Below are 25,019 nucleotides of genomic sequence, written 5' to 3'. Positions count from 1 at the left end.
TCCCCGTGCGAGCCGCTGGCGCGCTTATTGCCGATGCTCGTGTAATTTCCAACGTGCCGCAGAAGCATATGTGTAGAGAATACCTGTCGCGAATCATGCGCTCGCCCTTTCACGGCAACTCTCTCACTCTCTCACTTCTTTATGACTTTGATGAAAAGTTTGTGCTGCTGCACGTAGAAATTGCTAATTTTATTGAAATGAAACTGTTGAATGACAGTGAGGCGAAGAGGGCGGATACTACATTGAATATTGTTACAGATGGTACTGACAAAAATCATTCAAAGTGTCGTGATAAATAAAAAAAGAAAAACTGTTTTTTCTAGTCTATTAAACAATGATTATATCCAATCTATCGTAACGAATCTAACTTCAGGAAATAAGTGTTTTTCTCCCTTACCATTTCTTGGAGTTGGAGAAACTTTCGTTGATTGCCAAGGCTGTCGGCACAGTTTCTTCCTTGTTCTGCTTGCGCGCTTATAAGCGCCAGTCATTTTTCTCGCGTTTGCGTGTGAAAATACAAACCGCACGTGGAGTCCTCCGAAAGCGCGATCGATCAAAAGTCCCGTGTTTTCAAAGTTTTCCGCCTTTCAAAGATTAACCGAAGAGGCGAAATCCTCGTGAAAAGCGTGAAAAGAGCGATTTCTCCGAGTTTTAGGGTATACCCATAGCTATGGCTCCCAGGCGCCTCGCTTTTCTAATCACATCCCATTAAGCCGCCCTTCCGCGGCTCTGTCTAGCTAATTGCTTTACCCTAATCTCCTTCGAACTTTCTAGAGCACCAAGAGAAACTGCAATGATACCTTCTTCTGTTGGGTATATGCTCTTCACTTTTTCTGTTGGTCATTGTTTATCTTTGATTTTCAAAGCTTCAGTTTTTCATTCGAATTGACCATAAAACAGTGCTGTTTGCATTTTAATTTAACATTAAATTTTATATTTTTCACAGTACATGCAGTTTGGCTGTATGATATATGTATTCCATAAACTACAATCAAGTCAAACTTTATATCAAACTTTTGAGTATAAATAAATGCTATAAGTCATGTTTTTGGTCATTCTAAAAAAACCATGAAATAAATACATACTCTTTTGAAATACGATAAAATAAATGATACTAGTCAACATAAAATAGCTAAATAATTTTAAGTTGATATAGTTTAAAGATAAGTAATCTGTGACAAAAAGGATCAACAAAATATTTTATTTTATATTTGTTATGAATCATCCTGGAATTGTATAAATAACATAATACACACGTACTGATTTTTACGTATCATAAAATCATTTATATAGTAAATATTCTTGTCAAAATTATTGGCAAGGAAAGACGTGTTTTTATGAACTTGACAAAATATGTATATAAAAAATGGTAACGTAAACGAGTTATTATTCAAAATTACGTCTTTCGTGTTCTCTATTTTTTTAATCGGTTATTACTTTTAGATGAACTAAATATTTGAAAATACACGTTCAAAATTTGTTAACCAAACGATTCTTGTGTAGTTATCAGAATAAACGAACGCAATTTTTAATAAATTTTTATCTCATATTTACAAGTTATTTTACGTCGTTCTACTTTCTATAAAAATTTTATAATCTATTATTTTTTATCTAACAAGTTACATTAAATCTAATTGGCTGTTTGCTTGAATAATTTTTCTAATTTATACTTCCAAATGACAATAGATCTGTAAGATCAATGGCTTTATAAACACACAACATTTATATATTTTTAATGTCGCCATGTTTCATTCACTTTTTTAAATATAATTTGTAAAACCTCAACTGTGAAAGTAATCCCTTTTTAAAGCTTTATATTATCAACGGAAAAATTTATAGCGAATATAGATAAATGAAATCTTGGTTTACTACAAAAAAATCTTTTACATAAGAAAATGATCCGTTACATGTGGAAGAAATCTAAATGTTTGTAGTAAATTAGCTCTGGATATTTCACTTTTATTAAAATAAAATTTACAGTCTCATCGGTTAGTTTTGAATTTTACAAATTTTTTTAGATTTTTAATAATTTTGAATTGTTTTCAAAGGATTCGCAAATTTTTAGATTTTATATTAACATTTTACAGACTTTAAATATTTGTAGTCTTTAAATAAAATCTGAAATTGAATAATTTTTGAAATTCTAATTTTCTGAAAATTGAACTGTATGGTCAGTTAGTAGAACTTTCATCCAAAACTCAAATCATCGCAGGCTTAATTACACAATGCATACAATAAAATAACGAGGAAAAATAGCTGTATCTTAATTCTGAATATTGTTACTTATGAACAAAGTTAAGATTTTAACAACTTTTAATTTATATTGGTTTTTGAACAATAAGTTTTCTTTTCGTTTATAAGTTTTTTATACGTAACTCGTGACACCTTAAGCTTGTTTATTATAAAGTATATGATAAAAAAAAACAAACTTAAAAGTTGTACGGGGATTATATTCAATTTTTTATTTAAATTAAGGAAACATTTTATCAAAATTATAAGAATTCTTACAATTCAAGTTTTTAAAAATTAAGCCTTTATTGATAATTGATTTAGGACTGAAGATGCGTTAAGCGAAGCATTCCTGAAAGAATGATCAAGTTAATGTAAATGTTTATAAGAGCTTCGGCTACTTAACTCTTCGATTACCTTCGTATTTAAAATTGATCTTTTACGTAATATTCAACTATTCGTACTACTTATCTTTCTAAAATAGAAAATTTTATTGAATCGTCTTATTAATTATAAACAGTTAAACTTGCAAAAATAATAAATATAACATCATTAAAGTTGAATAATCAAAATCTTTTGTATTTCGACATATATTTCGAACACTTTCTTGCAAAATAAGAAATATGTCAAATAAAAGAGTGCCATTAGTGAAAATTATTGATTGACTCTCGGGGTCTCGCAAAATAGTTTGCCTGCGGCAAGCATTAACCACCAACCGATATACACAGTATACGTATCTTCCCTCGAGTTATCGACCTCGCGCTCAGTCGCGCGCTGACAGGATCGTTCGCGGTTTGTCCGACAGATGGCTGTCGTTTAGACATCGCTTTTCAACCCCCGTAAGCTTTAGTGTGCCAAACCAAAATCCCGGTCTATCTTGCGGCCGTTGCTTCGGCAGACTCGATGAATTACCGACGCGACTCGGAGCTCGTGCTTATAGCCTCTCATAACTTATACAACGCCTTGCTTACTGCCGACGCTGCACCTGCTACATCTCTCTGACTTGCTTTTTGCTTGTGTGTGTCAAAATAATAAAATGAGATCGGCTATTGGGGAGTCGTTTTACCCAAATGCCTGGCGTTTTGTCAAGCTGCGATGTCTGATGGAGATAGAGTCGTTAGCTCTTAACAAGTGTAGTTTCATGCTGGAATATAGTATTTTAATAAATGCTGATGGCCATACCTATAACATTTATTTTTGTTCTCCAAAATATGATCAACTTTTAATCAATTACGTAGATCACTTTTTATGTATTACATTCATTTTTTTATATTTGTGAAAATTACAATTATATGAAGAAAAAAGCGTTAGAGGAAATAATGAATCGTATTTTAGAAAAAAGGAATATTACCAATAGGGGCGCTTCGATCTAAATTTAACATGGCGTCCACGATGGATATATTTAAATTGTATGTCAACAAATTTCAGTGAAAGTTTCGTATTTGCAATGGATTTTGACAAGAAAAAAATCACTCTAACAACAAAAATTTTAATAGTAAAGATAATAATAAAGTGCGACAGCGTAAAATCAATCAAGTTATAGGAAAGTTATACATCATATTCAATTTTTAAACACTTTGCTCAATCCTTGCTCTTAAACTGTTTCTTTACCAATTATAAAACTACATATTAGTACAAATGGAAGCGCGCAAATCACGCTTGACAATACTCGTAAGGTATAATAATCTCTAAGACTAATTAAGAATAGAAATATGCAGTGGGGAAGTCGTTTGGAATAAAATGTAGTTATATTCAAAATTATACTGGTCATTTTTATTACTACAAATCAATAATAAAATTTCGATCTGTATATATACCTGAAAACTACATCTAATTTCTGTACATTTGATCATAAGAGATGTACAGGCAGCAGACAAATTTTCAAAACTGATCACTAAAAAAGTAGATTATAAATGAAATAATATTATAACATTTTGAGCCATTGAAAACTTGTAATATTGATGAATATTGAAGGTTAAGATATTTTATAAACCGTACAAGACTAGAAAATTCCCTGTAAAATTTTCGGTGACAGTTACGTAGCAGGAACATTAGCACCATGCTGTCATTTTTACGATTTTACCACTGACAAAATTACAAAGCTATCACCGTGAAATTTATTTGTTAGCTCTTTCTTGTATTATCGACTACTACTGTGATTTTTACGTGATTGTCACCATAACTTTTATAGATAATATTCTCTCTCTACAGGTCAACTGAAATTTTGGAAATATTTTTCAATATATTTTTATTCAACTAAAAGTTCATTGATTTTTATCAAATAGTGCTTGAGAAATGCTAATTGAATTTTGATTTCTTAATGAATATTAATGGTTGCACAATTTTTTTAATTGCATCATTTATTAATGCATGTGCATTAATAGAATCTCGAAGTAAGTATACAAAATATAGATTTAATTAACGCAGTAAATATCGTAATAACAAAAAAGAAGAACGCGCAAAGCACACTATATAACGCTATTGTCAAAAAATGCAACGAGGTCGTACGAATGGAATGTTTATATATTTCTTAATTTCGATCGGTTATTTCCGGATATTAAATAAATTATCTAACTTTATAGAAAAATATACTTTATCTAAATGCTGATTAGGAAGAAGAAATTAATTTTTTGAGAGACGGGCCCTTTAGTCAGGTGAGTTAGCTTGCTTGAAAAAGTAATGTAACATGTCGGACCGTCGAATGTCAATAAAGGAAAATTAGAAGATTGTCATAGTGGTAGTTATTAAATAAAAATTATTTTTCTCAAAGCCTTACTCTTCATATAACAACATCTTACATAAATTTACTCATCACTATTTCATTACAACTGCATTTTCAACACACTACTATATAAACTTATTTGACATTATTCTTTACGGATACCATATTATGTAAGTCCTTACAGGCCACCAGATAAGTTGAATTTATTAATTTTTTTATTTATTAAGTTGAATTTATAATTTAAAAGGATCAATTAAAAATTTATATAAATTCAAAAATAAACTCATGCTTACTTATTTTATTAATCATAGAATAAATAAAATGACATACGAAGTCACGTTTTACAAAAAAACGGGAAAGCAGTATATATATAACCTCTCTGATAACTGTATTTAATTAATATCTGAATAATGCATTATAATATAGCCTCAAACTTTACAGGATGATTTCTCGAATGTTATCTATCTGTCTGTAGGAAAATTTAAATTTTATCAATAATTTTTGAAACTGTCTCATAAAAGCCCATATTAAAAGTAGCATTTTTATTATATATTTAATCGTTTAATATTATAATAGATATTAAAAAAATTAAGAAAGCTTTTAAGTTTTACGCATCAAATTTTCATCACGTGTTTATTGAACTTTTGTTAACTAGATAACTTTTTAACTTACCTTAACAAGTTACATAAAATATAATGTCTTTCACACGAAGAAATTCAAATAAGTATAATATTAATATTATGATAACATCGAACGAAATAACAGAGCGGGTACAGTTTTAATCACATGCAGGGGAACCTAAATTATTGTGTGGAATATTTACGGAAATGATTACATAAGGATAGTTATATGAGAGGCTACAGAATTTAAAAAAAACTAACTTCATTTAAATAATCATACAATACACCCAGCGTTTGAGGAATAAAAGAAGATCGCATATAATAACAGTATCAGCTCCAAAGTGCGAATCGTCATTTACCTTCAAGGATAGCTCAATTGAAATTATCTTAGATTTCGATCTACCAATTAGTCATGCACGGCGCGATGCTGTTGTAGTAAGCGCAAGCTTTAACCCCTTCTAAGTTCCTGAATCTGCGAGAGAACAAGAAGGCGTCGAAGCGGGCGATAGCTGTAATTTCAAGTCATCACAATTACCGCTAATATCACCATTAATTAGCCGAGCATAAAGAGGCATCGTATTACAGCCGAGAGAGCGAGAGAGAGAGAGAGAGAGATAATGCGAGTTATCGTCTTCAAGCGACCATACCAACTATGTATGCGGATCTACGCTAACGAAGCGTAATCAGGTCCCATTTTGCCTTTAACAAGATGGGATCCGCATACTTACTTGCTTACTTTGTTACGCAAGATTACGCCTTTGCTTCAATAATGATTTTTTCACAGCTTGTTGAGTGCCTTCCTCAAAGATATGCTTAACTTTTCTCTACCTGTTATCTATAGTGAGCTCTCTATATGATTTAGTGCGTAACTATTGCTCAATTATTTACAGATATTATTTTTCTTAAAAATTATTTAATTAAAAAAAAAACATTTTTAATTTATTGCATCTAAATAATGATTATATAGTTCATACAATAAAAAGAAATTATTAATTTCTAAATGAACCAATAAAATAAAATTTTTAACAATCATCGTATCGAATTTTTTACTTAATGCTTCTGATAACTCATGGATAAATTTCTAAACATAGTCCAAACAGTTGTCAGTCTCTGACTTTCACGTGAAATCTATTGAATGAAATAATAGCTTGGTCGATTCAGTGATTTACACAAAATGAATAGCCCAATATCAATCTGAAATTTTCCGGCGATTTATAAGGCAAGTCTGACACATCAGAATCGCCAAGCGCATTCCCTCCCTTTTTTTCCTCACTCTCCAGCAGCTCAGCAGCAGCAGTCGCACATTTACACATATCGTCGTAATACATATACACAAGCGTTGCGCGAATCATTAATTTCTGGAGCATTTGACTGACGTGCGAATATCAGTATAACAGAGTTCTTTCACTGACAATGAATAAAGCGAGATAAAGCGCTCCGCGCGCGCTCGCAGGAAAGCAGGCGAGTTCAACGTATCTGTGCGCGCCGCCTCGCGCAAGCACGTGGTGGTGAACGAGCCGATGAACCTGATGAGCGAGCTATCTCTTTCTTCTTTTTATTGTTACTTTTTTTTAATATTATATACATGTATGACTGTGTATGCGTACCCTTGATGTGTGGTCTGCTACTGATGATGAAGAGCTTTTGTCTCGCGCTCAATAAAAAGGTTATCGATATTCCACGACTGATCGCCAGCAACAGAGTATGTTTGTGTGCATGTCTTTTGGTTGTTTCGGGATATGCTTTCGCAGAACTTGAATGCGAGAGAGAGTGAAAACTGGGACAATGTGTATTTCCGTCGACAGAACCATTAATATATTACGTCGAATATCTAGATGCGAATAAGGTAATTAGATCAATAAATGCGAGGATTGCTGTGATAAATTGAAATCTGAGACTTCTGTGGACTATATAAGTCATTGTAGTTATTTTCAAGTAAAAGCAAATGTTCCTTAATGTAGCTTACTGGATTCATTAAAATATATTTTTTAATAATTATTCATGAGAATGATAACATTTTTCGATTAATCTGTTATTTTTTAACATTTTGTAAATTTCATCCCACCATAACTACTTAATTTACATGTGAACAATTGAATTCCTTTTAAATGACTAATGAACATTATATCCAATAATTACTACATAGAATATTGTGGCAAATAATAATATACAGACTGTCAGAATTTAATCTTCTATTCGTTCTATGTTTTTCAAAAGTAAAATGCTATTTTAATGGATCTTAATGTCGACAACTTTGTCGGTCTTTTACAGATACGGCTGTAAGTTTGACTCGCGTCAAGGTTTGACGTTGAGCGCGACGATCTATCAGAATAACGTCCGCTCCATTACCTTTTCGTGTCTCTACGCTTTACCATTGTAGAATCCAGATTGAAATCAACATTTTTTGCTTTCTAAACTTATACACTTCTTATTCGTGATACAAAAAGCATTTTAGTATCGAATATAACAGTTGAATTCTGGAAACGATTTTAATCATTATAGATTACTTATTAATTTGATAACAATACTATAGTAGTATATAATAACTATATTATAGTAGTACAGTCATCTAAATCGAGTGCAACAAATTGCAAAGTAAAGAATCTTCCGGCAAGTCTTTAAAACTTCAAAGTATCCTCCAGTTAATTCGGTTATATTTTTGACAATCGAAAAGGCAGCTCACCAAACGCATTGCATCCGATATGCATAAATCACATGTGCTACAAGCATAGCAACAGTGAAGACCGAAAGATGCAGTTGCTCTGCATACTCATATGCCCCTGAAGAAATATCACGAAAATTTGTCAACGCAGTTGTATATTAATAGCTCACTCTCTTCCAGTATACCACACACCTACACGTATGCCCTCATCGAGAAATTCGGCTCTTTTGAATTATTCGAACGAATAAAAAAAAATTTTGTAGCATCGGTAAATCCTGAAAAAAGTATAGCCTCGATACGGCTGAAGAAGCTTTAATGCTTTCTCGCTTAAGTTACGAAGAGAGAGAAAGGCAGAGCGGAAGCAACAAATAATGAGACACGAGGGCTGATGCAAACCGCGCGTATGCAATCTCGACGCGGCCCATATAATCTCGAAAATGTGTTTTTCGCTCTCTCTCTCTCTCTCTCTCTCTCTCTCTCTCTCTTTCACACACACACATACACACACATTATGAAATATACATATGCAACTCAAAGTCACATTCATTGTGTCACGCATTAGAGAGATTTTATAGGTAGATTGAGGGACTTCGTCCAAAACAAACTTGCCTGTTATGTGCTGCATTGACGATTTATCGCGGCGGCATGTGTTGCTTATTCGCGCCAACACCTCGACTAACTATTTTTGCTAAGCTTATGATCTTTATACTTATGTGACGAAATCCATTGCAATTTTTTTGTAGAAATTTATAAATATTAACTGCTGCACTTATGGACTTGGATGTAATTTTTCTGTGGTAGAGGACAGTCAGTACAACGTACCACGATTCTGCGCAAGAACTCTAATCAAACATTGAATCCCGTAAAATAGTGTTGGCGCGGTGTTTAAATCAGTATTGTTGAGCAACAAATATCAACCAAAAAATATAAATCTTGATAAGTTGATTTGGAAATCATTATTTATAAAATACGTTTGAGATTTACATTTATTGTTCTTCAGACACCCTTTGTCTACTCTCCAATTAAAGCAGCGTCATTAGGACGTTAAAGAAATTACTCATTTTTCAGTTATTAAAAAAATGCCTTATAAAATACGAAATAAAATATTTTTAGATAATTAGTTGCAGATAGACAATCATATGATTAGATGTTAATTAAGATGTGAGTAAATCCAAAAAAATGCACATTCGGGGTTCCGGAATGGCAAAATTTTGAAAGTGTCGCTCTTCTTTTATAAACATATACTAGCTTACGTCTATACACGTACACGCGCACACACTTACCGCAAGAGAAAGAGAGAGAGAGAGAGAGAGAGAGAGAGAGAGGGTTATTGGAAAGAGAAAGGATTCATCGAGACCAAAACATTTTTTTATCTGAATCTAATTCAATTTGCTCGATTGACTAATTCTAACGTACGATACTTAATTATTCATGTTATCACGTGAGCCTTTCCCATTCATAAAAATTAGTTTTAAATAACTGGCAATATTATCTTAATAATGTATATTTTTTTTCTTAAAATTATCATATAACCTCAGAATACAATATAACAATATCAATCATCACATTTAATTAAGAGGACCAGCCAATGTCAAAAAGTGAAAATTGGAAGTTTCCATTTTTGTCTAGTAATACCGTTCTAATGAAGATATCGTCATGAAACCTTTTTTCCATTCGAAATACTCAAAATAAACTTCAATATTTTTATTAATAAGTTCCAAAATTTAAAATATAAGCCTTAAAAAGTTGCTATAACTTAACAGATAAAGATCAGCGCCCCGCACAACTTGTAGCGTCCGAGTAAATAAAAATCATTTTTAGGAATCTCATATTGCTTGTTAGAATTAGCGCTTTGAGATGAAAAGAATAGTTTTTCGTTGTAGACATATTTTCATGTTTAAAAACAAATGTTTCAATAAATAATACACGTTTTCAATAAAATAAAATAAACAACTATTTATACATAAAAACATTATTTGAACTATTGCATACTAAATATAGTCTGGATAATTCTAGAACGACTACATTACTATAGAGCACGGCGCAGAGATGGTATTCGGCACGCCACTGTCGATTTTCCATAGTACTATACTATATTATTCTTTCTCAACATTACATATTTTATTACTTATCTGAAACAAAACATCTCAGGGATCATTGACAAGTTTTGACAGAAATGTTGTATTATTGATGATCTCTATAGGAATATTGATCTTTGTGTTACTAGCAAATATATCAATATATCAAATTTGAAAAAAATCGTACCATACATTTTCGGGAAACAGATTCTCGTCTCGTGTAATTTTCCACCCTCGCATAGCTTGGGCATCAACGCAACACGAGACAAGAATCTACTTTCCTGCACTTGTATTATAATGTACTATTCTTGTTCAGGCTTCCACGACAATTCTTATATCACTGTACCAATATTCATAGAGGCGAATAATTTCCGAATTGATATTTATTGATACATACAGTAATAATATTAATTGACAATATCTTAGTAAACAATACAATAGCAATATTAAAATTCTTAAATAAATTTATTGTTATTGGTTATCTAATACCATATTATCTCTTAAGCTACTGTTTCATGAAATATTTTCGTATTTTCGTTGCTTGTTTTATTAAAATAGGCTTTGCCAAAAATTTTATACATTAATATGATTATTTTTGTATTCTGCTCGTGTTTATCTCATTATTTCTTAATGTAACTTGTGTGGTGTAACTTCTCGCTCGCATTTTGTATTGTGTTTTCTGATTGCTATTTACTATATTATGACTAGTAACTTGATTATATTGTTTATTTTATTTAACAATATTTACAAAAAATTTTTTGGTGATTTATAGCAATCGCTAATGTAATTATGAAGAATCCTATAGTTTTCGTTGGATGTTTTTTTTGTTATTTGATTTAATACCATTTTTATTATGAAATTGTCATCGTGTTTGTATAACCAATTGACATATTTTTTATATAAAGGATCTGATGAAACTGGAAGATAAACTAGCGAAACATTGTCAAAAATAAATTGAATTGAGATAGTTTTTGTTTAGAGTATTGGATGTCACTTTTGTATCTCTGCTTTATTCTAATATTCACTTGATTGAATCATAACTTTTCGAGTAAATGTAAAAAATAAATTGTGAAGTTGATTTGAAAAAAATGTCAACTTTATTAAATAAAAATAACTACTTTCATACAGTTCGGCATAATTTTGACATGTTTGGCAAATAGTGGGTAATTACCGGCTTAATCATAACAATAATGAAACGTAAATTTTTCAGATACCCTTTCAAATAATACTATCCCTTAAGAAAATCGATAAAATCGTTTAAAAGATATGTGCGGATATACATAAAAAAATCAGATCGAATTAAGATCGAATATAGAATCTCTTTTTTTACTTCTTTGATGAGGAGTTTTGTTTTCGCTTTTTTATCTTCAGAATTTTTCCATTTTTTTCTATAATTTAAAAATTTTTGTTATTGTATTCTTGAATCGTGGATTTTTCGATCAATACATTCTACATATAATTAGAGAAAGGTTTGCCACTAAATTATTTATTAGAAATTATTGAGAAGTAACGAAGTCATATTGATATGATGTTTATCCGTGGAAACGCGGGTACGTTCAAATTGCTCATTCTATGAACTTTTTATGTTTCTTAAAGATCAGCCTAGTATCTATATGATTTCATTATAAAGCTATACATATGCAAATGCTTTACTCATAAACAATGTCATAATTTAGCCTGCTTATGTATGCTAATTAACTACTATTATGAAATGCTTGCTTGCACACTCTAATGATTATATTATCCGTTACGAACTTCCACTTCTTATATATAGTTAAGCAATAAGTTTCAGGCAAAATATGTATTTCATAGAATAATTTGTTCGAGCCAGATAAGAAAATTTCTATACTGAAGGTAAATTAATAAATTCGTGAATAGATCAGCTGCTTAGTCTCAATTAACTCAATTGTGTATCATTTTATTGTGACTTACGTAAAAAATATGATTCAATAATCAATTCCATGTGAGTTTCACATTTCTTATAAAAACGTAAAAAGTTACAATATAAATCAATCATTGTTACTGCTTTTACGTGCTCATTATTATGCTAAATACTTTTTCTCTTCGAGAGAATAACATATTTTTTAATGAAACATGCTAATCTCGACATGGCTACTGCTTTTATTATCTCATTAAACACCCACACGGGGCCCTGGTAACCGACTACCTTAATGAACTGTCAAGCAACTAATTGATAAAAAGACGAAGCGGGGATTGAGTTTGTTTGGTCGATTGTGACAGCGTCGTGAATTTTTGCTCTCCGAGTCAGCCAGACGTGCAAGCGCGTGGGTCCGGTAATTAATGGGTAGTTTGGCGGTCGGCCGGACAGCTGTCCCTTTTTTCGAATGCATCGCGAGCTTGTGCGGAAATCGCCATTCACTTCAAGAATACACGTATGCAGTCCGGAAGGCAGTATGACGAATGGCTTGAGTATTTTTACAACGAAAAAAGAGCGTGTTCAATAATAAAACGGTGTTTTAAGAAATTTTCAAATTTCTTCGATCAAGAAATAACTTCAGCCATTATATATCACTCTAACGTTTTTGCATTAATGAAGACAATAAAATATTACGAGACTACGTTCGATGGTTAAAATCCTCACTATTGTCTTGAATATTGTTCCATTCATATAGCGAATTACTTCAATAAACAATCATATTAAACTTTTTTTAGCACTTGAAATTGCAAGAGTTAAATTCTAGATTCAATTTTCAATAAAAGTCACGCGATACTATAATTTTACAGCAGACTATGAAATGTGTTTTTTCTTTTATGAATGTGCTAATCACATTAAGAATGACATTAAGAATGACAGCTTTTTTCCTCGCTTAATTGGCATGTCATGAGTAACATACAGATTTAAGAATTTACTATGTATGGCAGGAATTCCTGTTACTGAAAGATGCGAACATAAAAAACGAATTTTTATCATTGAATATACTGGACGGTATATTATAAAATATTATATGCGATAAGTCATTAAACACGCCTTGATATATTTTATTATCTCTTTCATTAAATAATTTTTTTAACCAATCAAAGTGGTATGATGAAATGGCTATATATGTGTGTGTGTGTGTGTGTGTGTGTGTGTAAGATAAAAGTCCTTAATGTATATGTTTATTACAATAAGTAAATGATTATTAGAAATCACATATAAATATTATGGGAAAGCATAGAGTTCCTAACGTCATAAAAATATTACTTACATTCACAGTCAATAACCGATTGCTGTTATCGCCAGTTCTCCCGTTGCAAGTTTAATTAAACAACAAGAATCAATGACGAACGTCATCGTCTCCTGTAGATTACATTTTATTTATTTTACTTTGCGAAACACGCTGCGTATCAATCACTCAGTTTAAATATCGAGAAACATTACCATACTGGTGATGAAGCAAACAGTGTTTTGAATGATTGAGTGTTATAATAAATATTATTATTCCATGCGAAACGATGAAATTGTCACGAATTGATATTTTATTAATGTGGAGCTAGTTTTACTCATTCAATAGTACATTTTTTATTTTTTTTTCAAAGTTAAAATAAATTTTATAAGCTTCATATATGATCTCGCTTCTCGCGTGTCTCAATGAGTAATTTTTCGGATCATCAATCGATTCAGTTATATTAATCGATCGACGTGTTTAGAGGAAGGCCCAATGTATTATTAGACGTAGTTATTACGATGTTCTACGTGCACTGTCTCGCAAAGGCAGATATAGTAGTAGCAGTAGCAGCAGGCCACCGCTGCTGCCGTTGAGCGATCCTAACTTTATTCACGTCAGATGTGAGGCGACCGCGTCATTTATCTGCAGGTCTGGTTAACGATGCATTACCGCTACTGCTGTGTTGAACCGAAGATGTACATACTTTTACTTGTATCACTGTTCAACGTAGTCGTGTATTCGTTTGTACACTATTGTTGAATGAGAGATAAAGAGCAAATATATGGATGGTAGTTTTTCTGCTGTTGATCGACTGTTTCGGCGTAGGTATTAGCTATTAGTTATTAAATGTTAATAATCTAAAAATGTTGTCATTATTACAATATTATTTGATTATTTTTATTATAACAATTAAAAGCACTATAAAAAATTTCCGATCAAGGCTTTCATTTTTTGTGGAGCGATAAATATTATTATTCTTTAAAAACTAGAGATAGTTTAGTTAGTCATATTGGACTCACTAAATAGAAGGTTTGAATCAGGTACAGTAGTGAAATATATATAGAATAGTCGTATAAGATATATATATATATATATATAAATTCATAAATAGTTACGTTTACACAATCTAGGTAAATATAAAGAAATAATTCAATGCTAAAGATTTAATATTACTACTAAAAGTTACTTTTCCAAATAAATTTTGTATAAAAAATTTTGCCTTTCCGTTATAAAATAATTTGAACTTAAATTACATGATGTGCGATTCGTCACGTAATTCTGTTGTCCTTACAATTATCAAACTGATGGTGTTAAATGTGGCCTTGGCAAAAAATAACACGCAAACATCAGGGTGGCTTAAACTTTGCTAAGTCGTCTCTATAAGCACGAGCACACCTTAGAGAGAAGAGTTCTCATGGTTTCCGGTACACGCGAAACTCTCATTAACTTATTTATGCATAGTATTTCGGGGCATATACCCTGACAGATGGTTAACCTTCGCTTTTGCATTCTTTAATGTTACTATATCGGTAAAGAAGTGTACTTTGTAGTAAACATTAAAAAAAAAGTTTTTCAAAGATATCCTTTTCTGTTGTCTATGTTAGAGGAGATATGATAAACGCCGTATGTCGTCGGAGATCTTTATTCTCGTGCCTTTAGAGAGAATGAGAGGGATAGTACCAAGCAAATACATTTTTTATGTAATAAAAGTAAATATGAGTTCGATATTTCATAATAATTTTGTAATAAATAAAACGCATTAATTGATAGTTGTAATAATAAAAAAATTCATTCGAGTAATTGCTTTGAATATAATAAATAACTATCGTTTGTAGAAAAAATTAAATAACCAAACTAACGCAAATATTTGCATATCTCATTGCAGAGATTCGCTTCAAAAGCATCAATATCAATGCTATGAAAAGTGCGTGTTCGGTATCGCCTATCTCAATCTCTTTTCCGTTTTCTCTCAGAAAGCACAGCAAGTCTGGCGATCTCGCATAACTACAGCCCTTCGGCTTGCTTGAACCCTCGCTACTTTTGCCCAGCAGGGGTGGATCGTCCGTGGCAATGCTTAGGCGCCGCCGAGGAAAGAAAGAACCATACGGCTGTGCTATCATTTATCATAGCTCGCACTGTCAATCTCTCTCTTTCTCTCTCTCTCTCTTTCTTTCTCTCTTTTTCTCTTTCTCTCTTACTCTCTTGCTCTTTTGCTCTCCGTTTGCTCTTTCTTTCCCAGCATTGATACGTCGACGTGATGCGGTTCACCGATGTACGATCGGACTATACGGGGATTTCTTAGAGCGCCGACTTTTTTCATGTGCGATATTCAATTTATCAAATTGCTTTGTGTAGTTCGTTTGAGAGGGCTAGTTCGTTTGTTTGCGAATATTTTTTTCCTACAAGAATAGACCATTCTAAACAACGAAATGAACGGGAAGAAATGGATTGAATTTTAATTTATAAATTTCATATTTAATAAAATTATTTCCTCAAATTAAAGTGAGGGAGTTACAAAATTGAATACAGTTTTTTAAACATGTAAAATCGAATGTGAAAAACACTATGATTCAATATTAGTTGAAATTTGACTATTCATCGTATCTAATAAAATTATTAAATATTTTTTTCTATACGTGATCGGAAAAAAAAGAAAATGTAATATAATAGGTAGGGAAAACTAGCAAAATATTTCAAAAACTTAAAAGTAAGATTTTCTAATCCTTCGGTTTCACCAATTAGTTAGTAATTGAGCTTGTCAATTTTAATAATAAACAGCTGCAAAAGATGTAGGCGTTCGACCACTCTGACAGGCTTTCAAATGACATGACTAATCAGTTCATGACTGATGAACTGAGATCTCTTGGTGAGAGTATTTACAAATTCCATTCAATAGTTTGTACAAACATTTTTCTTTATTTCGTAGTTTCTATTATTTTCTAGTGGTTTTCTCTAGAGAATGGCATAATCTGTGCAGACTTCAACACTCAAAACCACTAAATCCAAAAGTGCGAAGGGAATAATGACCAAACCAAGGTAGAGCTGCCGTAAGCATCCAAAAATTTTATGTCCACTCTCTCTATTTTGACAGTGAAATGATTGTGTTTCACATGGAAAATATTTGACTGTTAACAAAATGCAAAGTTACGATTGAAAAAATTGTTTAATCAGTTTGTTCTTTGTTTTTATTTCTTGACATATGTTTACGTATAATAAAGGTTGACCTTTTATTATGTAACACTGTATTACATTTAATTTGAAATCCTATGAATGACTAATCGTTACATTATGGTCCGTATGAAACTCAGTTAATGTAACATTCACGACTTAACATGTGCTTTTATAGAAGTGACGACATTGGTACACACTATATAAAACACTTCTAATGATCCCCTATATAATAAAACCCAATGTTACTTTTTCCCAAAACTGATAAAAACTAGACTAATGCATTCAAGAAATCGGAATTAAGTTTAAAAAACATAAGTCGCCGTCTAGTTTCTAAGGAATGCTTATAATCAAAAGTCGTAGTTTAGTAGCTTTTCCTGGTGGAAAATTTAGCATGAAAGACGTGGCAACGTTGTGCACCGTCTGGGGCAATACGCGATTGTTCAGCACAGGGCCTTAACCATGGCGTGGTTCGGCAATTCAAATATATCTAAATTAAATTCTATTAATTCTGCGATTAACCCATAAAACTTTACCGTGAAATTATTTTTTTTTTTGAAATAATTTCGTAACATTGATATAAACTATTGCCTAGTATAGGTTCCAAAATCCACTTTAAGGCGCGTGCTACCTTGCAGCTACTCGCAGCACGATGCCTAAGAGCAGATTTTAAGTATATTTCAGGAACATTCCGTTAAGCTTATATCTGATCTTCTCGTCATATGCTTTTGGTCACTAGATTTCCTACAGTAAACGAATAATGCAGTAAAGTAAAATACCCATTATCAAGTAATTTCACATTAAAAAATGAGGTGTCTCATTTAAAAAATAAAAGTTCACTTTGAAATAACACTCAAAAATAACATTGCAATCAATGTCGTGAATAAATTCCTAGAATGAAATTCTACAACTTTTGTCAAAATCTTTTTCTCGAAAAATGCGATCATGGGAAGTTATTTCTGGATGTCTTTATTTTTATAATGATAATATAAGAAACTATAAGGAACAATGTTTAAGGGTAAAACAATCCTAGGAATTTAAATAAATTTTTTTTCTGAAAAATCCCGAAACAGGTCAACTTTATTTTTTTATATTTATGGTAATAGTTCCCTTTTTAGTCTTAGCTAGCTAATTTTATTAATTCGTATGGAAATTCATGTTTAATCTAAAAAAAATAGGGGTATTAACCCTTTGGTACAAAAGTTGAATTTACGTTGATTTAAATAAAAAACTCAAAGTAGTTTTTAAGATACCTAAGAAACTGTTTGGGGGGGGTGAACTTTAGTGGCTAAGTTTAAAAATATCATGCGCATATTAGTAATTTAGAGAAGCAGTATACAATGTGAACTGTGAAATAAAACTATTAATAAAATTAGTATCGACCACATAAAAATCAACATTCGAATCAATACGCGCTTGTAAGGCAACTTTTTTCACGGTCGAGTCACCAGTGAACAGCCATTCGCGACAATTAATTAATGGTTCACAGAATGATCAGAGTTGGCAGAGTTGGCAATCGACATGCAAGAGAGAATCTTCTCTCTCTTTCATTTTCCCGTGAAAGGTTTAGCAATGCATTATACCAGGAGACGATAACTTTCGAAGCGAGGTCGCGAACGTCACGAAGCACAGCGGGCAATCGGGGCAAGAAAACTGATTGACACATGGTCTGTAAAGCACGCTGAGGGACTATACGTAAACACGGTCAACAGCCTTTTAACCGTAAAAGGCACACAAATGTGTGACGCTAGGAGCTGATTCGTAGCTGGTAGGCTAGCTATACGTGTTACCCTTCGACAAAACGCACTGCCTCCGAACGATTGCTCAGCAGTTTTTGTGCTCCGCCCGGGAACGCCCGCTTTTGCTATATACATGCCGTTACTTTTCACACATTTAACTATTGTAACTGGCAATAATGAAGTCAATTAGTCATGTAAACTACTCTTTAACTTTTACCCAATTGATGACGGTTTGATAGAATGTTTGATGCAAATTAAAAATTTTTATTTGGCAGATTTCAATAATAATAAACTTTCCGTGCTGGTAGAAACAGAAGCAAACTCCTTTTCTTATTTTATTTTGTTTACATAGAAATAATAAGCTCTATTTATACTTGAAAAGCGATAGACGTCGACTTAATACAAAAATTTGAAAAGATCAGCTCAGTAGATGCTGCAGTTAAAAAAATCTAGTATTTAAGGAGCAGAGGCAACCCTGATCTGCAAACAGCGACTAATGAATTTCATGTAGTGTACACACAGATAAAAATATATATTAAACATATACATATATATACAGTGCAGGTATCGCAAACAAAATATAAATCAATCGAGAAATAATGGTTCTCGCGCGCAATCGCAGGCCGTCTGACTTTTCTGACTCGTTCTTCAATTTTCCATCCTAGGCTCTATAGCATTGACTCGCCCTTTGTCACCTCGACTCGACTCGCTACTGCATACTCGCCCTTTTCCTATATGACTTTTCGATCGCCACATATGTTGCGTTTTTGCTCTCTCGCGCGAGCCCGACCATAGCCACTCCTTTTCTTTTGTAGCCTTTTTTCTCTCGTCAAATCAATGAATTTCAAGGTAGGGTGTATGCGAAAGTTTATGCAGGGAATTAGGCTATTTGTAATTTTCCTTTGATTCAATGACAAATAGCTGCCCATTTGAAAACTCTACATTTTCATTATTCAATCAGTTCGACATTAAGACATCAGATTTAATGTCCAGTGTGGGAATTAGAAAAGTATACTTAATATCTTATTCAAATTTTGTATTGTATGCAGTTTATGTAATTTATGGCAATTCTCAAACGTAGTTTTGAAACTTGATAAAAAATTTAGCAGTTGGCCTAGCATTTTTAGGTACTGGAACGGAATACTAGCAACAACTCCATCTATTTGTCACGCTTTTTGTGACAAATCAGCATCTCTGTCTCCTGAAGACTAGCCATTGCCTAAACAGTCAACAGCTTCGAAAGAAGCATAAAGACGGTCAGGTCTAACAATCCGAAAAACGGAGTATAGTCTCGCTTTTTAAAGTGTCTGTCTCAGTTTACGAAGAGAAAATTTACGGCATGTTGTATCTATTCGAAATGAGCACGCGCCTTCGCGTCCGTTCGACCGCCCAGGTAAAAGGAAAATACGCGCCCGTGGCACGCGTTTCAAAATAGTCGTAAAATCCTCCCGTCTCTTTCGGCGTCTTTGTTTCCCTTCTGATTGTAAATATCGCCGAAACAGTTCTTCACAAAAGACATTTTGTCCTCAGCTCAGTGAGTTTGAAGCGAATCGAATTTTTCGCTAATAAATAATCATCGTTTTTTTCAACGAAAAGGAGAAAAAGAAATTGTAAGCCTACGAAGTTTATTGATGTGATTTTGATAGCAAGATAGAAACAAAGAAAAAGTGGCATAAAAAGCAACTCTAGGTCGTGAACAAAGTGCGTATACGTCAGGAGAAGTAGCCTTGCCACTGACGTCTCTCTTTTTCTCTGTATGTATGTGTACTGATGACGATTAATCAAGCCTGTGAGAGCTTCTCTTTCTCTCTTTCGGTTCGTTCATACGCGAGAGCACACGTTTTATGCGACATGCTCGTCTTCTTATATGTTCATCTGGCTCTTTACTAGCTCTGGACTGACTCTTTTGCTTTAAAGTCAATGAATTCTTCTCATTTCATATATTTAACGTTGTAATAATTATAAAAGTTTTCATTACATGAGAACCACTAAAATCATTTGTTACCTATTTCACACGAACATTAAGCAGAAAATACAAGATACTTACGAAATGCTTTCAGTACTAAAAGAACTTCTACTTTCAGTACTAAAGAATTTTTCTCATAGAACAATCATCAAAGTTATATATAGCAATCGTCACCAAAATCTCTGTGTGTAAGAAAAACTATCATCAGACACGTAACGGACAATGTGTAAATAGCAGCGGGCACAAGTTTTTGAAAAAAAAACAGTGATTGATGGCCGATCATCGTCGTTGTGTTCGAATGTTCACCAAAATAATTAATAATAATCGCGCGGACAAGACAGAGAGAGAGAGAGTGAGAGAGAGAGAGAGAGAGCGGGGGGAGGGGGGCGAAATACGAGGGGTGCGCACGTGCGTATATAACCGAGTCTAAGTACTATACTCCCGCAAAAGCCGACTCCATTAGACGGTTTGATAATCATTGAGATATGCACATTTAGCGCGTCAGACGCAAGCTTTTTATTTATTGCCTTTGTTCGATCTGATCGAGTTGCCCGCACTCAACGTGAAAGATATTTGGTAGTATAAAAAGAGATTAAGAGCTGGTGGTATGGGCTATAAAATGTACAACGTGCAGCAAGCGTCTGTGTGTCTTAATTTGGTGTGGAGAATGATGTAGGGTGATGTTTTGTCAATATTGAAATGAGAAGTCAAGTGCTCGCTCTTTTAAAAAAGATGATTGGTGATATTCAATTGTGTCAACAAGTGTGTTAATTTCCAATAAATATTGAATTATAGCAAATGTGCCTTAATTAGTCTTCAAGCTAAATTATTAAAAATTACTTTTCAAAATACTTAATGAATTTCAAACAACGGAGATATTAAATAGAATAATCCATCGAAAATAATTTACATTGAACTTTGAGAATTATTTATTGGAAGTTAATTTACTTAAACCCAGTCATCCTAAGCGTAATTTATTAACAATGTACTACTAACAGTGAGCGCGATTCAAATATAAATATCATCAGACTGTGATTTCCAATTATCATGGATCAATCGAGATGGAAAAAAAGAAAAAAGTCAATATATTACGGCATATAGTTAAAAAGGAGAAAAAAGCGCAAAAACTATATATATATAAGCCCGGCCCACACGGGAATCAGGTCCTATCTAATATGAAAAATCTGTCTGTATACATATACACGCAGTGAACACATGGTCTTGCCCCCGTAGTTGCGTGCACCCATTGTTCGCATCAGATATATAGGTGGTGCGAATTCAATATGGGCAGCTCTCTGTCAATAGCGTTAATAGTGGGAGGGGGGTACGCATGCTGCATATACGCACATCGGGGGTGGTGGCGGCGATCCCGACAGCTGATTCCGTGCTTTTCTCTCTTTCTCCCTCTCTCTACGTTTGTCGTAAACTATAGTTGGAGTTTGCGTAGCTCCCCCCTCCCCTGTCTCGACGCCTACTATTCGGTGCAATAAACGACAGTGAAAGTTTCTAGCCAGGGCCCAATTGGCACGCGTGGCAGCCAAGCTTACCCTCGGCTATGGACCCAGGGGCTCCAAGAGACGTCACGGGATCACAAATCATTTCGGCTTCATTGTGCGTTCGAAGTGGTGCGCGTTCGCTCGCTAGCTCGCTGGCTCTCTCTCACTTCAGCCTCTGCTGACACTTTCTTTCCCGTTCAGAAGCGAGTCACCATTCAACCTGGTCACCTCGCTTCAACGGTTTTGAGTTATCAGATTCTTGCTGGCCCAGTTTATACCGATAGAGTTCGCTGCGACAGCTCCACTGTCTTCGCATCTCGCGATCGAGTGTTGAAAAAGCAAGTGCCATTGTAATAATTAGTGCTAATCGTTACAGTTCTAGTGAACAACAGCATGACGTCTTCATCCTACTCTAATGTCGACTGGCAGAATAGACCTAGTTGTTCCTATGTACCGGATACGTTGTATCAGTCATGTTGCACGCAGTGGTTGGCAGACATTAATTCGGTGACATCATTGGCATCTCAGGCTTCAAATTACGTCGCTACATGCAACAACCAACATCAACCGAGCTCTACGTCTACGACTTCCAGTCCGATTCTGGAAACTTTGCTTTTACACGGGAAAGATGCCGTGGCCGAGCATTATATGCCAAATCCAACATTGATTGTTAGGTCTCCCGCTTGTTCGCCACGTTCAACGCCGCCGTGTACCCCATCACCGGTATGTACATCCGATCGTACATCGCCAATGACTGCAACTATAGATGAGGTTGCTAGGGCGTATTTCAACCACGCGGCAAAAAATTACGTCGAAAATTACGCGCAGGCGCAGCAGAGCGTTGCTCTCGGAAGTGCTGTTCCTACGTATGTGCCCACCTCACCCCTCAGTGCTGCTACCCCCCATGAGGCTATGGGTGTAATGGCTACTGCTTATTACGACGGCTTACGCGGAAATAATACGGAGAACGATGCACAGAATGGCAGTGTGTACGACCACGATGAGACGACTACCAATTCGCTGAATGTTCATGGGATTTGTGGTATGAACATTTTTTGAAATTTTCAAAAATCTATTTATCTATTTATTAAATATCTATTTATTATTGCATATGGAAACATTTAGTATTTTTTTCTCAACCATATGTTGCAAAATTTAAATAAACATAATAAAATATAATTAAACACAAATTTTTTAATATAATTTAAATAATTATTTTTCTTAATATATTCAAATAACAATCTCAATTTAATTTTTTCATGTCTTGATTTCAGCAACCATAAATACATTAGCTGCAAGAGCAAACCTTATGCAACAAGCAAACCAGCGTCAGCAGACGCTCGAACCACAGTCACAGACTGACACAATTTCTTATGTTAACGGTGCATCTGTTAATAATAATCAGACGCACAATGTTGGTGGTATGAAAATGTTTTTAAATTATTTACAATGTTTTAGTTACTACTATATACGAAAATATGTAGTCATTTTTTCCTCCAATTAAACGCTGCAAAATTGAAATAAACATAACAAAACATGATTAAAAGCAAATTTTTTAATATAATTTAAATAACAATTTTTCCTAATGTATTTCAATAACAATACCATGTTTATTTTTTATTTATCTTGATTTCAGCTATCACAAATACATCAGTAGCAAGATCAAACTGTACGCAAATGCTCGAACCACAGCCACAGGATGCTGCAGTTTCTTATTATAACGGCGCATCTGCCAATAATAATCAGACGAATACTATCAGAGGTTTAAAAAAATTTTTTTATTTTAATATCTTTTATTTACTACTATATACAAAAAAATTTATTATTTTTTCCTTCGATTATATGCTACAAAATTTAAATAAACGTAATAAAACACGATTAAACATAAATTTTTATTATAATGAAAAAAAAATTTGTTAAATTAATATGTTAATTAATTATTAATGCATTTAAATAACGATCGTAAATTGATGTTTTCTTTGTCTTGGTTTAAACAGCCAAAGGAAACTCAGCTGCAGTACCAAAGCGCACGAGACAGACCTACACGCGTCAGCAGACGCTCGAGTTAGAAATGGAGTTTGGCGTAAATAGCTACTTGACGCGCTCGCGGCGCAACGAAATCGCTACACTATTAGGTTTGTTGGATCGCCAGGTAAAGATCTGGTTTCAAAATCGACGCATGAAAGCCAAAAAGGAGGGCAGACGGTTCCACCCGGCGAGGCGAACCGCGACCATACCGACCGAGTCAACGCGGGTTACAAACGAGCACGCAACCGAACTTACACCACAAATGAGTGCCCAGAGTAATCTTGTACCAAGTAATCAACCGGAACAGATTGCCAATCAGTTTCAAGGCTCGATGCTTAACAATGGCTTGAGTCATTATCAGTCTGTCACACCAACCTTGAGGATGCCTTATACCACTCATCCTGACACTCAAACACAGCATCCTTCCTATCAGCAGCAGTATCAGCTGTCAAGTGTCTACACGAATCCTAGTAACAGTTTTCAACAGAATTACTCGCAGTACCATCAGGTAACTTCGAACTTGTAGCTGTATGGTGTCTCGTGAGGACGCGGACAATTCGAGTGTTACTGCTGACCTTGATACGTATCTCATCGTTTAGAATAGGATACCTTCCGTGGTAAGGCCTCATATTAGATATATTACCTATGCGGATGCGCCTCAGTTCACAACAGGCTTTCCTTTTTTGATTGTCTGCCAGTATCGTTTTTATAAGGCTCTAAGTGGATAGTTTGTTAGACACCGACGATTTTCGCGGAGGTCATTTCGAGGGAAAATATTTTGATCTGAGTTGTTAATGATATTAATTGGGTGGAGCATGACCGTTTTTGTAAATTGAGTGATGAGAGCTGTGGAAAGTGACTTTGTAAAATGTTATATATCATTATATTTCTATTTTTCAATACTTTTTAGTTCACCGTAACGTTATTTAAATGATACCGCCTTAATTTATTTGAATTAAAGTGATGATAAATTTATTTTTATGCACAAATGATCAATTTTTATTTCTTTTCGTAAAAAATGAAACAACCGAAATGTGTTATTATAAATAGCTTAATTTTTAGTTTAAATAATATAAAACGTTTATAATTGGATTAAATAAACAATTATTAGCTGGTAATAGTCAAACAAAAGGTCACAGCC

The 25,019-nt window shown here is 33.5% G+C and overlaps 1 protein-coding gene across 1 annotated transcript; it reads left to right on the top strand.

Moving 5' to 3' along the window:
• Positions 1-22,243: 22,243 nt before the first annotated feature.
• LOC131664942 (homeobox protein abdominal-A-like) lies at positions 22,244-24,404 on the top strand. Its single transcript, XM_058936435.1, has 4 exons — positions 22,244-22,892; positions 23,125-23,271; positions 23,487-23,612; positions 23,848-24,404. Exons 1-4 carry the CDS (start codon positions 22,244-22,246, stop codon positions 24,402-24,404), a joined length of 1,479 nt encoding a protein of 492 aa, XP_058792418.1.
• The last annotated feature ends 615 nt before the right edge of the window (positions 24,405-25,019 follow it).

This window comes from Phymastichus coffea, unplaced genomic scaffold (assembly GCF_024137745.1).
Source record: "Phymastichus coffea isolate CEN01 unplaced genomic scaffold, Cenicafe_Pcof_1.1 PCOF00046, whole genome shotgun sequence".
Classification (NCBI taxonomy): domain Eukaryota; kingdom Metazoa; phylum Arthropoda; class Insecta; order Hymenoptera; family Eulophidae; genus Phymastichus; species Phymastichus coffea.
Note: the sequence above shows the minus strand (reverse complement) of the source record. Positions and strands in the feature narration are given on the sequence as shown.